The following is an 18,574-nucleotide window of genomic DNA, read 5'->3' as shown; positions in this document are numbered from 1 at the left end:
GTCTATGATATGTGCACAGCTTCCTCCCAGCTAACAATTTCACAATGCAACGTTTAACAATTTCTAGATATAAAAATCACTGTCTCACTGTGTGAGCCTCTACTGCTCACTGCGGTATTTTACTGGGTGGTTAATACACAGTGAATAGTAAACAAGGGAGTGATTTCAGACATAACTGCGATGGCCACAGTATGGCTCACATTTGTTTATGCTTATGATAATTTCACAATATTAATGTTGAATATAAATTTGTTGCCATAATAAAGAACAGCAATCTTCAAACATTTACTTTTAACCAAACCATGTACATTTCTTTACAGTACTAACATGCTGTATTTTTAATGGGGAGTAATCCAGAGTCTGTGTGTGTGTGTGTGTGTGTGTGTGTGTGTGTGTGTGTGTGTGTGTGTGTGTGTGTGTATGGTCTTACCACTTCTGGAGGAACCCTAGTAGCCAGATCATGGATGGCCTTTCCAAGGATACACAGGGAGGACAGAACAAACACAATCCCCAGGACAACACACGCTCTGCGACACACAGACAGCAGAGTGTTAAGATTACACTACATGCTTCAGCTACTGTGATGTAGACGCTTAACCTGTTATGTAGATGATGAGCAAAGCAAAGTGTGTCAGTCTCCCATCTTTCCTGCTACAGGACTGAAACGATTGAGAAAGGCTTCTTATCAGACAGGTGCAGAGATGTGGTGCATCTCCTTTACTGACTGTGACGATGTTTAGTCACAATTTAAATGCTTTAATGTAAATGTACAACACTGCCAATCACCTGCAGTTAAAAATAAAAGAAGGCTTCAAACAATAATTTCACATCAATTCACTCCAAACTGACCTAAAACTGATGTAAGCTTATCACACTGTGTCTCTGTTTCTTCTGCGGCTGTACCGTATCTGTATGTACTCAGCAAACCTGGTCTGATTTCTTTCTGTTTGCAACAAATGGGTCATGTAAGGGCCTCAATCTTAATGACAGAGAGGCAGTTCAGTCTTTCATCATCTGTGACACCTCTGAGCTAAGCAAAGGTGCACTTGTGACATGAACAAGGCTCTGAGCAACCTGACAGCCACTTGATGAAGACACAGTACAGCAGGCCTGAAAACTGAGAGATGAACAGGCTCAACTGATGTACACTGACATACAGTAGGATTCTCTGTTCATTTAGGAATTTATAATTTCACTCTGTCGAAAGCTCATGAAATGCAGAAAAAGACAGGGTTTGACAACTTCAGTGCAGAATTACAATCAAAAAGAAAATACCAGCAATTTGTTCAACTATACAAAACACAAAACATAAAGGGATAAAGGGATAAAGGGATACTGTAGGAGAGCATAAAACGTGTGATTCAAAGCAGGGTTATTAAATTAAATGTTCTTAAATGAAAACAACATCACAACTTTCTTTACAAGTGAATAGATTCTTAGTTTTCTGTGAATTATTCAAATTCTGCAAACACTGGACTTTATCCAGTTATCTCAATAACTACAGTAGATGCTCACGTCTTTGAATCAAAATTTTTTTTGTTGAATTTCAACTTTGAATGAATATTGTGGGAGATTTTTAGACAAATAAGAGGAAAGATAAATGTAATAGACGGATGAATGGCAACACTGAGTGAAATGTAAAACGTGTGAAACGCTGATTAAACACAGGTGTTATACTTACATGTACTCTCTGTGTGCTGAGTGCACAGCCGCTGCATTGCTGTAGCGCCAGAGAACAATGACTGATGACAGGACGTCCAGCGTGGCATCAAACTACAGCAGAAACAGGGGGAACAAGTAGGGGACGCTGCACTGTATTACAATAGCTGCAGCACTGGAATAATACACTGCTAGTAACTTTTCCCCCTGAAGCTGTATCATAACTTAAAACACAGTCATTATCATTTCATTTTCAAGGCACAAAAGACGACGTTTCTGTTCAAGCTAAAGAACGTTCAACATCTGAGCTAAAGCCACAGATGATCAGCTGCAGAGATCTAATGCCATTGCACTGGGTCATATCAACTTAATGTCTCCTTGCTACTTTATTAAAAATGGTTATAGACAGTAAGCACTTGCTAATTAAAAGCCAAGCTTTAATAAAAAGACACAGCGATAGATAGCACTGCGCATTATGGTTTATAATATTTTAATCACATTATGCTAATCACATTTTCCCCCACTGGCTCACGGTATGTATGATTGAATTTTCACGTGACTTTATTAAGTCTTATTTCTTTAACTAATCACACTGGCAATCACTTCCTTTAAACGATAGGAAGTAATAAGAAGCTTTATTTTGGCAGAGTTTAGCAGGCCTGTGTATCCAACACAAAAAAGCGCTTTGACACTCAAGCTGAGACCTATGCCTTCTTCTCTGCCCTGTTACCTTGGAGACAGAGGGACCAATAACAATTTGGTAGTAGAATTCATTAATAAGTCACGTTGCCTCAAGTTATGACTAATTGATCAATGCAAAAGGAGGAGAGATGAAGGTGGAACTCACAGCAAATCCAAAGGCAGACGCGCTGTGTCTCATGAATGATACGGCTGAGGAGAGAGACAGAGAGAGACAGGGAGAGAGAGCAGTGACATTAGTGACACTGACAAATGATATTTATTTAATTATGAATATCCAGCTGAATATAAGATACTATCCATGCTGATGCCACTGCCCAGTTTCATTAACAATACATATTTGTATGTGAACATGCTGTACAAAATGATTGCATCACATGCAAACAACACGAAGAATGGCAATTTTTTGCATGATAAAACACTTCAACAAGATGCTTAATAAAGGTTTCAGAGAGATGAGTGGAACTGCAAAGACAAGTGCAAGTTCTATGTTCTCTGTTCAAGAAATAGTATGTGAACCTTCTTGAATTTCATGGTTTTCTGCATTAATTTGTCATAAAATGTGATCTGATCTTCATCTAAGTCAAGAGTATTAACAAATATAATGTGCCTTAAATAATAACACCAAAATAACTCAGATCTTTCATGTCTTTATTGAGAACAACCAAAAAAACTCATGGTGGGAGTGAAAAATGTATGTGAAGCCTTGGAATTAATAATGGGTTCATCCCGGGCAGCAAGTATATGAACACTTTGAATAATTGGAGTTAGGTGTAAGCATAAGTTAAGAAAATTAGTTTGGAGGTGTGGACTAGAGCTACTTCAACACTCTTTCAGGTAACTTTTTCAGTTGGTTCAGTATAAGGAACAGTTACAAAGTGAAATTCACCAGTCTACAGTTAGATAAACAATCTAGAGACACTTTGGGACTGTGGCTACTCTACCAAGAAGTGGGCGGCAGCATTGATTAATCTACATAAAACATTGAACAAGCAGGGTGTTTATGGCAGGAGGCACAAAGGAAGCTGCTGCTTACTAAAAAGAACATTGCTGAATGCCTGAAGTTTGCCAAAGAGCACATTGACACTCCAAAGCAGTATTGGCAAAATGTTTTGTGAACTGATGAAACTATTTTGAACTACACCGCACGTGCAAAAAAACCCAGACCTGACCAGGCTTTTACCTACTTGCTAAGTTAAATCCAGGTGGTAACTCTTTTTTTATGGATGGGCAGTGTATTTGGAAATAACACACAGCCAGTACATTTGGCATAACAAGGTCACTGCATATGATCTTGAAAACATCATCCTGCACATCATAAAGTATGGTGGAAGAAACATCATGATTTGGGCCTGCTTTGGTACATCAGGGTCTGACTGAAGTGATTGAAGGGAAGATACATTCAAGATAAATTAAAAGTGTATCAAAAATTCTTCATAATGATGTGAGAATGTCTGTAAGTCAGCTGGAACTCTGTAGTAGTTGGGTGATGCTGAAGAACAATGACGCAAAACACAACAGAATGGCTTCAGAAAAACAAAATCCACCTTTTGGAGAGGCCAAATCAGAGCCTAGAACTCAACTCAATAGAAATGCTATGGGATGGGATTCAATTCCTCCTGAACAATGTGCAGGTCTGGTTCACAGCTACATATTGCTGCAAAGGAGGGGTCAGCTAGTTATTCATTCAAAGAGTTCACATACCTTTTCCACTCGCACCATGAGGTTTTTATGGTCGTTCTCAATAAAGATGTCAAAGATCAGAATTCTTTTTGTGTTATTATTTTAGGCACATTATATTTGTTAATACTCTTGACTTAGATGAAGATCAGATCACATTTTATTACAAATTAATGCAGAAACCCATGAAATTCTTCTTCTGTAAAGTTTACATAGTCTGCTAGTCTGAAATGTTACTTTTTTTTTGATTAGCTTGGAACACATGGAAACATTTTCACACAAGAAACTGATCGAATCAAATTAAATCCACAGCGACCTCAGCTACACTTATGTAGGTTTACTAATAGCAGTCCTCATACAGCCCACCTTTGCTATATTGTCCTTCAGCCTGTCCTTGTGTTTCTTTTGTTTACTTGCTCTTTCCCTCTCTCCCCCATGTTTTCAGGACAGCGTCTCAGGGGACGCCATATCGACCGTTAAATCACCATGGTAACAGGAGATTTAAGGGCAAGCTGAGAATTGGGTTGAATTCGACAGAGCTTTCATGTTCATGTGTTTGTCATCTTCAAGTCTCTTCTCTCAGACTCTCACTTTCTGAATTCCTTTTACATGATTCTTTCTCTTTCTTTCTCTTCCTCAGTATATGTTCTCACACCTGCGAGTGGTGGCCTTTTCGGCTGCTCATAAATTCTGGTTGGACTTCAATGCTTGACATTTGCAGAAACAAAGTCATGCAGAATTTTTTTTTTTCAACTTCACTGTTATATTTGCTGATCACTAATATGAAAATGAGCAGTTTTATCCAAAGGCAGGCTCAGTGAGCAGAAGACAAAAAGAAAAAAGAGAGCATGGAGAGCAGGTGGACAGGAGGAACTAAAGAGACGGGAGAGGAGACGGCAGTCCCAGACCGACCCCTCATACAAGACAGCTGGTGCTAGTCAGGCTCGGTGTGTAACACATGACTGCCCACACACACATACACATATGTCGTCACTGTGTCTCGCTCTGTCCGGGAGACGGGCGCCCAGAGTCTCCCACTCTCAGTCCCTCGCACATCCTCTCGCTCTTGTTTGTCTTCTCTCTCACGTACAAAGTGGCCCTTAACACGCAGAGTTTGTGCTGTGTCTCCGGAGCTTCACCAGTCCCCCAACCCATCTGGAGATTCCAGAAACCGAGCAAGCCAAAGGAAGAGTGCCCCCTGCTCCCTTTACACGGACTCAAGAACCAGATACAGAATAATCAGACAGAAGAGACTCCTTACTCTTTTGTACCGTTTCTTATTATATATGTAATAATAACAATATATTTTTAAATATATCTTAAGCAAAGAGGTTCACCGTTAGCAGTTAGCAGTTTTCTGCCACGATTACGACAGTTTTGGTTATTTGTGTGAGATTTCTGTCTGTGATGGTTTGAAGTCAACCTGCTGGAAGTTGGAACACCGTGACATGTTCCATATACTAATCATGTAGCATTACATGGTTTATGACTGTTGTCGTAGCTGTTGATCAAATTGAAAAAAAGTAATTATAGTTATGTATTGCATATTTTACAGTAAAACTTTTATCGCTGCTTAATTTAATTACTAATGTTAAGATTTTAATTTAGATTTGACAAGCTTTGAATCCATGTTTTCACAGACGTCTAAAAACATTCAGTGCATGTACAGCAGAATATAATGTGGCAACGTTTGTGTTTTGCTGGTCTACAAACCAAACACTATATTAGCACAGAGTCAAATATTATATTATTTCTAATCCAACTAATACTTTAAAAGTCTAATCTTTTGTTATTCTGACTTGACATAATCACATCGGGTTAATCTGCCGGCCGCACTTTCTATAATGTTTCTCACATCCAGTGAGCTTTTATCACATGATCTGACTTGCTGGAGAGTGCATGTGACACTGGCAGCTCTTTAGAAAAATCAGGAGGCACCATGAATCTGAATGTGGTTCACATAATATTTACTATTAAAATAGCCCCCACATAGGTCATCTCAGTGATCTGTTAATTAGGGTATATACTGACAATTGTATGTTCATCTTAAAAGTCTTGGGTTACTGGACAACCTTCTAGAGTCTAGAGCTGCTTGTTAACTTCACCTGCATACAAACAAATCAGATCAGGACATCACCTCTTTTGGTTCAGGTCTTTGGATTTCCTTCCTGTTTTTTCACTGTCTGTATGATGTCATTGATAAGATCTAGATGGATATGTTTTTGTCCCTTTATGTAACTGCTGGGCAACCACTGCTCTACAGAACGTCCCTGAACAACCATAATCAACCCTGCACAACCATAATCCCATCCTGGTGGGTAGTGCTTTGCTCAGGGATACCATTTTTCAACATTTCCCAGCAGTTAGAGTCAAGCCATTACAAAGCCATAACCTGTGACAGTACAAAAACTGAAAGGTCTCTTTGCTTTCTTTGTTCTCACTCTGTTATCTTTCCTGTGTTTTAAGACTATCAAATGTACATCCAGCAGTGTGGTATGTTGTAATCTTAAGGATAATTGGCTCTTGCCTGTAAAAGCTTTTTCTTGTGACTGTCTACATTCCAAGAGAGCCACTGATACGAGAGAGCAGAGCTGGTGCCTGCACTGACCCATAAACTGTCATGGAATTAGCCTAGTTTAGTGGTTTTCATCTGATAAACCGTGCTGCCACACTTAACAAACACATGGAACTCCAAGTTAGAGACACATTCAGACCTTGTCAAGGCTGAGACAACTTGTGACTACTGCATGTGTGGAAAACTATGTCACCCTTTTGCAAGAGTTTGGTAATGTGACTCTACTGCCATGGCAAATAGGACCAAAGGGGGGCTCTTTTGTTTAAAATGCTTTACCCACAGCTCTCCAAGCTGTAGCTATTATTCACCTTCCCCAACTACACCACCACACCAATTTGCAATCTGCTTTCGCAATTCTGTTGCTAAAGTCTCATGCACACACAGACTTCTCATTAACACAAAATTAGATATGGTGATTTGTGCAAGAAAATTAAATAGCTTCCAGTCGACTGCATATTAACAGAAATAAAACCTCATGGCTGAATGCCCCCCCGCCAGCCAGTAAAGTTGCAGTTCACATGCATATCTGTCCAGACTCATATTTTGTAATTTAATGAAATTCCCTCCAGGCAATGCTAAAATGTGGCATTGATGAGAATGATACGTACATGAAGTCACAGTGACCTCTGAACCCAGTTCATTATTGATGACAAGTGGACACTTCTACCACATTTGAAGGAATTCTCCCCCAAGTGTTCTTCACATTAGGCGTTCACAGGAATGGGCTGTAAGAACTGGATAAATTTGAAGTCAGTGTGAACTTGACCTTTCACCTTTGGCCAGCGACATCGAATCGGTTCATCAGTCATGTCTTGGTATGACATCAACCCTCGCAATATGCTGTGATGTTCTGTCTCTCTGTGTGAGAGCGTGTTCACACCACCACGTGAGTCTCACTGTTTTCTCTGGAAGTGTCTAAGAAATCGTTTATTTCTTTCTGTTCAAAAGCAAAGCTTTCAGTCAGCCGGAGTTTTAATCAACACTTTCACTGCGGGAGCAGTTTGTGCACACATACACATCCACAGATCACTTTTTTTTAGCTATGTTTTAAATGTATTCAGTTCCAGAAAGAACAGATGTCCCCTCTCTGTGTCTGCGTCTGTGTCTAGAAACTCATTTCTCATTTGGGAAGCGGTTTCTTAGCATCGTCACCATCCTCATTACTCACTCATGTCTACTCCTAAGTCATTTAAATAAATAAATAAATAGGAAAACAGGTTTTGTGCATGGTCATCGGGCCAAAAACACAGAATTCCATATAAGTGACAAAGTTGAAAATTGTAGGTTTTCTATTCCCGGCAGTCTGTTTTTTTTCCAGTTTCTGCTCTCAAGCTCATTTCGATGTGCCAGTCGCCTGTGTGGTTACCGCCTGCCAGCAAATCGATACCCCTCTCGAGAAGAGCAGACACTATTCTGTGTTACATCCTCTGGGTTGTTAGTTAATCAGGGAGCCAAGCATGCATGACCGGCGCTAACAAGACTAGAGAAACAAGCAAGGAGGGAGAGGAGGTGGTGGCTGAAATGGAGCGGGAGAGGGAGGAGAAAGAAGAAAACAGCTGGAGACAAAGGAGAAATAAGGAAAATAGGAAAAGTAATAGAAATGAGGATCACAGGAACAGGAATAGAGGAGTTCAAGAACAGGAGTGATCAAGGATGAGCTGCAGGAGTACAAGTGGGAGACTTAAAATAAGAGAAAAGAGATTAGGATACAAATGGAAAGAAAGGTAAAGGCTCAAATATACCGAGTGCTGTGTGTGTCCGTTCTATTCTGTTTCATTCTGTTCTGTTCTTCTCCTTTGTTTTTTTTAATGTCCCCATTAGTCTGCTCAGACATCCTGCCAACACCTGCACAGCTCAACTTAGCTGTTGAAGAAATGGTTACAACTTGGCAGCAGTAAAACTCTAATTATCAGTAAGATATGCGAGAACAGGGGCTAGTGCCAACACCTAACACTCAAGCTCTCTCTCTCTCTTGCTCACTCTGTCTCTCCCCAGTGTTCACTTGGCACTGATTATAAGCAGAATATATATGGATCTGGTTGGACATGAATTTCCTACCAGACGTTGGGGGCGTTGAAGTCCTCCAAGCAAGAAAAGAATTGCTAGTTCTTCAGTTGTGCTGTCCTCATGTAGAGGTACAAAGTGCATATGTGTTTCACCCATGTGCAAGTCTTCAATCGTGTGCTGAGACCTACATTTTCTGAACAGACCACTTCAGTAAACAACCTCTGCTGTTGACTGTATGAAGATAGTCCATATCGCATTAGTAGGACCATTTGCAGTCAAACAGAAATGTAATTATGCCCCCCCTCTCTGTTCCTCAAGGGCAGGAGTTCTATTCTAGAGAGGTGAAAATCAATTACAACACAAGGAGCAAGGGCATCATCTTGAACACGGAGTGAGGAGGAGGAAGATGGAGTTGAAGAGGGCGACAGGGCAGCAGAAACATAAAGGTGAGAGACTGGGGGAGGGAGACTTTAAGAGCCACTCTTGCGCTGCCAATCAGTGAATGTCTGACCTTCAAGGTGACTGATATGAGCTGTGACAAAAATCTCCCAATAGACACTTCAGTTGAGGCCTAACAATATCAAGATGAGTGAAAGCACAGAAAGGGAATGAAGAAATGTTGTGTGGTACATAAGCAGCTCATTTTCCTTTCTGCACTGCAGGTATGTGATAAAGGGAGACCTGTTATTTGCACAGTGCAGTGATGAGCAGGTGATGGTAAACAATGGTGGGAATGTGAAAGGCCAGAGAGATGTGTATGAGAGCTGGACAGAGAAGAGAGGAAGGGAAGAGGTTTAGAGAGTGGAGGAGGGGACATGGAAGGAAGAGAGCAGGTAATGAAGAAGAATTATGCATCATTAAAGCAGGACTAAATGAGATTTGTATGCAAATACACCTGTCTGGTAGGAAATCTGCTGCAGGGCTGCAATGGAAAATAACACCTCAGTTCCATTACTTTAGGCACGACTTTTAATAGATAGAAAATCTATTCTTGTGGTTGAAAAATCCCAACTCCAGCCAAATTGAAGTTCAGTGCCATTTTGGCCTGAGAATTTGCAAGGTGACCTTTTGAAAGTGTCTCTGTCCCCTGACATTACACTGAAATTAAATTACGATCCACTGCCTCCCAATCCCCACAGGAACTGCCTATTAATCTGAGTAAGAGTATTGATCCATGAGGTTAAGATGATGTATGAATGAGAGTGAAGATGATCAATTCTAGGTTGTAGTCATCATCCATCCGTGTCTTGGTGTGTGTTTGTAGACATTTGTTAGCTGCTGCAGCTCACAGTGCAAAAACTGTTACTGTGACCCAACTGCTAAAGCATGTACTGTGCATATAATATAGAACAAATATGAAGAACACAACAATAATCACAATAGTAGGGGAAGAACGGAGTGAGACATTTTTCAGTAAAGCATGACTTTCTGCTCTCCCAGTACACTCTTTGTCCCTTGAGCCAAAAACTCATCCGTTTTACAGTATTTGGATATTTTATATTCCCCCTAATGATTGAAGGCAGACAAGGTTTAAAATGTCTCACTCCAGCTCTGCACCTCCGCCTCCTCAGCTTCTGGTGGATTTGAGGTCCCTCTCCTAGGAGCAGGCATTTTGCAGGGCTAATGGCTGATGCTAATAACCGTTGCCATGTGTAAATCCATGGATCCATGGTAACGCTTGCACCCAAACCCAGTCACCAAAACGCCTCACACATCTGTCCATCATCTCAGAAAAAACGCATAAGTTGAGTTGGTGGACGACAGCCAACAACAACCTAAAACCCACAATAACAAGACACAAAGAGTCGAGCTGCTGTAATTGGCTGCCATTCCAAAGAGATGAATTTCATTATCGCCACCATCTGAGCCAGACTGAAACTCAAGAAAGATCAGCTTTGTAAGCTGGCCAATGAATGTCCAGATAATGCGCACAGCAATGGGTTAAGGATTTTTTTAACCCACACAGACTCTAATCTGTGAATCAACATTAGCCCTGATCGCAGACAGGACTCAGCATTTCATAAATGTATCTCTTAATTAACTCAAAAACTGTTGTATCTAAACATAATCCAGATGCTAATTTTAATCACAGTGTAACCCAGGAAAACAATTTTGTAATATTCAAATCAAATTTATGGGGTAGGATGGCGATGACGTGTGTGCCTTCTGTATAGTTTGTTTGTGTATGTGTGAGACTTAAATGGCTGGTTGCTCTCTACTGAGGCAGGCAGTTAAAACAAAAGCCCTCAAGACATTACTTCCTCATTAATTAGAGGTTCTGAATGGGCATGCATAGACACACACACACACACACACACACACACACACACACACACACACACACACACACACACACACAAAAGCTACAAGCACCAATAAAACACCAGAATAAGGCCATTCAGCATAAATACTACACTGCAAGTACAGATACAGACACACACCCACACGTGAGCAAAGGTAAATAGTCATATGAGGTAGGCATACACACACACATATATACACACAGTCCTTGCCTCCTCAGTAGATACATCCGAAATGGCTGCAGCCACTTGCTCAGCTGCAAAATGCTGTCTTTAATAATTCAGGACCTACTGCTCAGTTCTGCATCACGCCTCACTCTCTGACTGAATTCACCCTGCGGAAATTCCTACTGGGATTCTTCCCTTCTTGCTTTCTCTCCCGCAAGTCCCCCTGTCCTGTCCTCCTTCCATTTAACCTCCTCCCCTTTGCAGCTTTGTCCCCTATGGGTGGCTCATTTGGTCCCCCTCTGCCCCTGCCTGTCTTCTAAAAGAGACATCATTGCGGTTCTGTCTGTCCCTTGTAGTTTCTCTTGCTCTCGTCCTCTTTGCTGCAGTTGTCTTCATCTTTCCACCCGTCTCTCATTTATCTTACTTTTTGTTTGTCCGTTAATCAACCTTTCACATTTCCTGCCCGTAGGTACAGTATCCTCTTTCTCTCCTATCTATTTCTATTGCTTTCATCTTCTCCTGAATTTGTCTCCTGTCATTTCTTCTCTATTACATTAACACCCCTGGATTACAAATACTATGATGCTTTGGTACCTCCCCCCTGGGCTCCCTCACTCCCTTGTGCCATCAGTCCTCCTCCCCCCCCTTTAGCCCAGTATTATTGATTTGTATTCACCCAGGATTGCAGTCGATGGATGGGCACAGCGAGGGAGGTGCCATCTGTGAGTGGCTTGGCACTGGGGACTCTCCAGGGTTTGTGTGGAGATTAAGCTAGGACAAGCACACGGCTGATTGGACTAATGCTTCCTACACACCCGCAGCTTTTAAAGAGCTTCATCCTGGAAACCTTTTAACAGCTTAGGAAACTTTGAGTGAAGTTTAAAGATTCCACATAACAGGATTTACATCAGCGGTATTCATTCTGTTATAATATCAAGAGAGGAGCGTCACTGCTGGACTGAGAAACAATGTGATAATAAAACGTAACACACAGAGACAAGGTTCATTATTCACATATGTCAACATAATACTTAACAATTAGACAGAAATTAAAGTTCAGCAAAACCCAACAGACTCAGAAATGAAATGACATTTCAACTGACTATTCATTTTCCCTCAGTGTGCTCACAGCAGGGAGAATTACCGTGATGCAGTTAGTCGAAGACCATGCTATGGCAGCCTAGGTGACAGTATTATGAGAAATTTAATTAGCAGCAGATAAAATATCCTCTCAAGGTCTCCACTGCGGCATCACAGCAACAGCCAGTGTTGTAGCTTAGCTGAGGGCATGTAGTTAGTTTTGATAGATGCATTGAAATGGAAGGAAATGCTTGTCTGTGGGATAATCTTTCTGGGTATTACAGTAATTTAACGTCAGTACGTGGACAAAGACTACACCAGAACACATTCACACATATTTGTGAATAATCTTTTCAAAATATAAAACTAGAATACTCTTCAGCATGCCTGTGCATGACCTTAACGATTCTGCTTCTTCAAGTATAACTATCCTCATTTCAGTACAACACAGTGGATTTTACAGTACAAATGCATTGTGCAGTTATTGCTTTACGTACATACAGTATTCAATGCCAGCACACTGCTTTATTTTGGTGGGAGTCAGTGAATATCATTACAAATAACAAAATTCAGACATTGGTGAAGTTACACATTCACTAAAGAATGAAAGGGCCTTGAAATATTATCATCTTCCTGTTCTTTGAAGATCCAGCACAGTACAAACGTGCTGCTGATTCCTCAACGATCCAATCTCACACTCAAATACACTTGTTAGAGTCCACAACTCTGCCAACGCTGAGCAACTTTCCAACTGGCAAAACAGCATCTTTCAGAATGGTCTTTTCAGAACTCAGAATAACAATTCAGTGCAAAACAAAGTACAAGACATGGTGTCAATTCGAGAAAGAAACATCCACTTAAATGGAACTTAACTGATCACATAAGTCCTATGAGTAATATGAGAAATAAATCTAAACCACATCTGTTACAATATAGTGTTACACACAATCTATGTGAAACAGTGGAGCTACAAGTCAAATGGTGACAGAAATGTGTAGGTGCAGTTTAAAATGCGTTTTCCCTCTCATATATGAAACAATTTGCCATATGCACCATCATTTACCTTTTTCTTAAATGCCTCACACAAATATGGCTCTCACCAGCTGGTATGCTTTCCAATTTAATTAGAACACCCAAAGATAAGATGTACTCCCTGTCCCCATCGGGAAACTGATATTGGATTAAACTCAAGTAGAGTGTTCTGAATACTTCTCCTTGTTCCATCAGTGTCCCTGTTGGTGGGGCCATAAAATAATTTCCTGACTGTTTACTGTTTATGTTTTAAACTAATTTATTAGCTCTGATATATTTAGGACCTACAGCAGTTCCTGGCAGGAAAACTGTGAGCAGAAAATGAGAAAAGAAATGTTGCTGCTTCATTATTCCAAACTAGACAGCTGCTGTGGTTAACTTTGACCAGTAAGAAGTGTTTAAGCAGCCGTTTAAACTGTGGCACAGCACAGCACACACACACAGAGCAATAGTAAATCAGCAGGCTTTTTTAGTATCACTGTCAAATTCCCATGACACCTCAGCACTCAGGGCATTTTATTTACTATACTGCAGGAAGCATAAATGTTTATTTGTTTAAATGAATAGGCCGAATGTGAGACTATTCCCAACTTGAGGATGAGTCACAGAAGTCCAGAATATCTTTGCATACTCTGACTTGCAACTTGACTTTATTACTGTACAAGATTACATTTGAATAGAGTTGCATTCAGGCATGAATCGCTTACACAAAATAATTCACATTTTAAAATCAGTACAATAAAATTCTTCTTAAAAAGTCCACCTCCACCTCTGTGCCTCAGTTGGTGTATGCATTATGTGAGGTTCACTCTCTCTCTGACCTTGATGAGGTGCTGATTCAGACATAACTCAAATGAGGAGTCCTTTTCAGCACACAGAGAATCAAGAGAAAAAAATGGGAAAGTGAGAGATAGCGTGAGAGACTGACCACAGAACGATATGTACATATATGTGTGTGTGTGTGTGTGTGTGTGTGTGTGTGTGTGTATTGTATATGCACAGTGAGTGTGACTGTGCTGCATGCCAAGTATAAAAAGGCAGGGAAACCGAGCAGAGAGGGTTTTGATCAGTCCTAACCGAATTCACCGCGTAGGTCTCCTGTGTTGTTCCGACCACAAAACATTTCCTCCACAGTTTAATAATGAGCTCTGTGGAGACTGCTCTGCATAATCAAACTGTGGTACACTAGTGGGCACAGAATGACAACACACACACAGTCAGGAAATAGGATGCTATTAGCGGGATGTATAAAGATGAACTCAGCTGTCAAACACGTTACTGCCATGTGTTTACTCAAAGGTATCAACACCAATAAAAGGATTGAAATATATCTATATATTGATGCCAAAAGTGAAGTTCACCTGTCATGCTTAGAGTGGGTCTCTCTCATATTTCTCAGTCTCTATCTCCTTGTTGCTGTCTAATTACGATGCCATGTCGCTGAAACAAGCCCGAAACAGGCCAGCTGCTAATTGGTGATCTCAGAGTCACAGTCTCCGTTAGAAGTTGTGAAAAAGAACGCCCCAGTGGATGAAATGTGGATGAAATGCTTTCTGGTTTATTCAGTCAACATTAGATATGTGGTGCCGAAGAATAACAGCCATAAAAACTGTCCAAGCATTATGTCATGGGACATCATGAATCACAAGCAGTCAGCTATGGTGCATACAAATGTCTCATGTTATCAAGTTCAGTTCACAAACCTCAGATGGGAAAATCCTACAGACCTTAAAGTTTTCCCTTTGAAAACAGAAACATTATAAAGGCCAGTGAACAAGCAGCTCCATCCCCTGATCGTGAAACACAGCATATATTATGATTTAAGGGAGTAAACAGTGTTTTTAGATGAAGTGTTCCTTTAAATGAGTTAAGATAGCTGGTGACTTGGTGATTTTCCCTTATATACATTATTCTGGTGATTCATCTTACATAGGGGGGAGGAGGTTTCTGGATGCACATATTTACAAGCAGCGCTGTCATGGCAGCAACTCTACTGTCTCATCATCATTCACCGTGGAAACAACAGTGCAGAAGGCGCTGATACACTTATCAACTGAAAACCTGTGATGTATTGGACTCAGAGGTGCTTGGTAGCTGAAGAAAGTTATAAAAAAATATAAAAAATATATAAAAGAAGTGTTACAATACCATGTACCTTCCTTTTTGACCAGTTATCAGGATAACGGAAAAGCTTGCTCTTTGAGAAATTTGTCTCCCTGTGACTTTTGAGGATTCACGTTCACTGAGAGCTAACCCACATTCACACAGAGCAGCTGTAGCCCAGTTTCACTCATTCAAATATCTCTGCACCCAAAACAGAGTCTCATCTCGCTTAAAAATGAATGAGGCTTGAGACACGACCAGCAAGCTGTGGATAAACCAAACATTACCATTTGTGCACCAAGGGTTGATGGATGGTACGGCTGACAATACATGACAGTAATCGTAGCAGAGGATCACAGACAATAAAAGATAATTAGGAAGAAGAGACTGGATCACGCTTGTTGATTGAAAGTCTTAAACTGTGCAAATGTTTTGATGCTGTATGTGTTAATTAGTGTCAAAGTGAAGAAAATCACATCACAACCTCCCAAGAATAGATGGAGTTGTGGCTAGTCGATGTGCAGGGAACACACTTCATACATGATGCTTCCAATGACACTGACAATGTGCTTTTTGCTCTGATCTTAAAAAGTGGAGCTGGATATATCATGTCAGTGAGAGAGCACTGTATATGCAGTATGTGCTTTCAAAGCTACATTCAAATAGGCTTAACAGACAGCTTCGATTTCACCTAAGGTCATTTTACTGTTTTGTTTGGCTCAGCTGAGAGGCTACAACATGGGGCAATCAGATGTTAGTTGGCTCACAGCCAGTCAATAATAGAAAATGTAGATATGCATCAACAATGTTCATGCAGTGCACATGTCACAAACATGAAAGAGCAGACAAGGGTCTTATAAAGCAACAATACAAGGTGTTTCTTGTTGAGTTGGAGTATGACAGGCCAAAAGAGCCAAGGTCAAATGGTAAACTTGCAGCACATGCAAATGTCTTGGTGTCATCTTATTAGCACTTGAGTCAATAGTGCCTTAGTGCAGCACAGAATGCTTTTTGCATGCTGTTCATTCAGGAAAGCGTCATGAGTCACTGTTATAAACGACCACAGAGACTGTGAAAAAAATATCTATTTCTGGTTCATCAGCTCGAATCAACATTTGCACACACACAGTACATGCGCAGGCAGGATACAGGCAGCAACTGGTCTAATCTCAGTAGTCTGGGCTGTTTCGCTCAGTGGTGGTAAGAAAATAGAGTGTAAATTAGTCATCTGCCTTAAATGTGTGTGCGTGTATGACCCACTAAAAAGATATAATTCAGAAAGAAGCTGATCCGATTTCACCAGTAAACAGAGTTGCATTAGTCACTTTACAATGAGGAATCCATCACTCTTCTCAGCACATAAACAAGGCGCATACAAAGACTAATTTCTGCTCACTTGTCTGATTACCACGCGCTCCCCGTCATTCACGTTGTTCACTCTGTTTGACTGCTTCTGTTTTATCTGTCTGCCTAAAGAATCAACATGAGACAAGGCTCTGACTGGGTTGAAAGCAGAGGAGGGTTTGTTTTTAAACCAGAGTAGCATGAGTGGGTGCTGGCTTTCTGTCTGCTCAGTGCTCACCAGAGGATTTCAGAAGTGGAGAGAATTACAGAGCGTCTGTGGAACCACTGAACCATCACTGTCCAGCTGAATATGTATACTGGTAACTGGGTTATAATAGTACTGTCAGACTCTTATCCCTGTTTCTCTAGATATGAAAATGAAAATGTTTCCCTTTCCATTTCAGCTGCCACTCATTTTCCTCTTATTCTCTACTTGACTCCACAATCTGTCATTTCTCTCACCCTCCTTCTGCTTTGACTTTGCTTACACTCAGTTAATAAAGCCTGAACAGCACTAACAGGGTGTTTATGAGACACTCGCACACAGTCAGTGAGTGGCTGGAACTGGCTTCACTAATTATACCTCACAGATCTCTGATGAGATGAAAGAAGAGATGGAAATAACCCTGTGGAACTAAGACAAATGTAATGTCCTTTCTTTCATACGCTCCCTTCCTTCTCCGTTCCTATTTACACATTCCATCAGCACAACAGCACACGGCTAAATAAAACATTCATGCATTAGGGGGACAAATTGGCTTTCCCAGTCCTTTCTCCCTGAGGCCACCCTGGTCACCGTATAATTTGTTCCAAGGTAACAAATTGCTGTATAAGGAAGCCTTGGTAATGGATCCATTGAAGGAATCGGTTTACCATTGATCACCATGGAACTAGCTGCTGGCTGTTGTAGAAGCTTTTTCTTTTGTGTGTGTGTGTGTTTTGTGTTGTCTCTAGATGCAAGTTTAAATGGAGTTTATTACAAAGCCTAATACTAAAATGTTCATAAGTGATGCTCTTAGTTTAGAAAATCCCTAGAAACATCTGAATTTGTTTGTATGAAGTATTATTTAACATAATCAAAGAAGATTACTATTGTTAACATTATTTGCCCCGAATGAGCATATAAGCATTATTAGAGTTAGCTGCTGAGGCTTATTATCAGAAAGGCTGCATTACAAACGCTGGAGGTAGTGTTTGAAAGACAAGATGCACCATAGAGGCAAAACAAATGAGGACAGAAGAGGTGAGAAACTGTGGGGCTTTATCCTCACTCTCAATGAGTGCTCAAAATTCAAAATGCATTTTGGCCACAATGACAGTAATGTTATGTTAATTATAATAATAACAATACCTACAAGGCAGCAGAGTGGTTTAGTAGTTAGCACTGTCCCCTCATAGCAAGAGGGACCTAGGTTTAACTTTTTGTTGTGTGGAGTTCTTTCGCTCCTTCATCTTGGAGGGCGTCCCAAAGCCTCTAATTTCATTCTGAGCAGTGAGGATTGATCATTTTAATAAAGAGCAGATGTTTCTATTGAACGATTGCAGTGGAGACAGTGGTGACTGTGCTTTTTTATTATAATTTATATAATCTCTACACAACTGATCTACAGCTGAACCACGGCTGATCATCTGTCATCAGAAACAGACATTGGTAGATGACAGTTCAGAGGAGAGGATGTCTCCTGTCTCTGCAATCTAGTTCTTCTCTTCTTGTATCTTTTCCTTGCATCCCTAAATGTATTTTTAGTGGGAGGGACTAAGATGCAAGTAAAAAGCAAGTAAGGGAAACATGGATGCAGTTGATTATTTTGTTTTGATATTAATGAATGAGGATCCACCCCGTGTGTTAATGGTTGTCTGTTCCTATATGTCAGCCCTGTGACAGACTGGACACCTGTCCAGGGTGCACTCCAACTATAGCCCAATG

General features: G+C 40.6%; 1 protein-coding gene across 1 annotated transcript in view; it reads right to left on the bottom strand.

The window, feature by feature from the left end:
* Positions 1-18,574, bottom strand: part of LOC113173060 (transmembrane protein 163-like) — a 51,922-nt gene that overhangs the window by 9,764 nt on the left and 23,584 nt on the right. Inside the window, exons 3-5 of the mRNA XM_026376327.1 lie at positions 2,507-2,550; positions 1,682-1,773; positions 431-527 (exon numbers count right to left, since the gene is read on the bottom strand). Coding sequence (XP_026232112.1) covers positions 431-527; positions 1,682-1,773; positions 2,507-2,550 — 233 coding nt within the window. The remainder of the gene's footprint in view (positions 1-430; positions 528-1,681; positions 1,774-2,506; positions 2,551-18,574) is intronic.

Source organism: Anabas testudineus, chromosome 21, assembly GCF_900324465.2.
Source record: "Anabas testudineus chromosome 21, fAnaTes1.2, whole genome shotgun sequence".
NCBI lineage: Eukaryota > Metazoa > Chordata > Actinopteri > Anabantiformes > Anabantidae > Anabas > Anabas testudineus.
The sequence above is the reverse complement of the archived record's forward strand: the minus strand, read 5'-3'. Positions and strand labels throughout refer to the sequence as shown.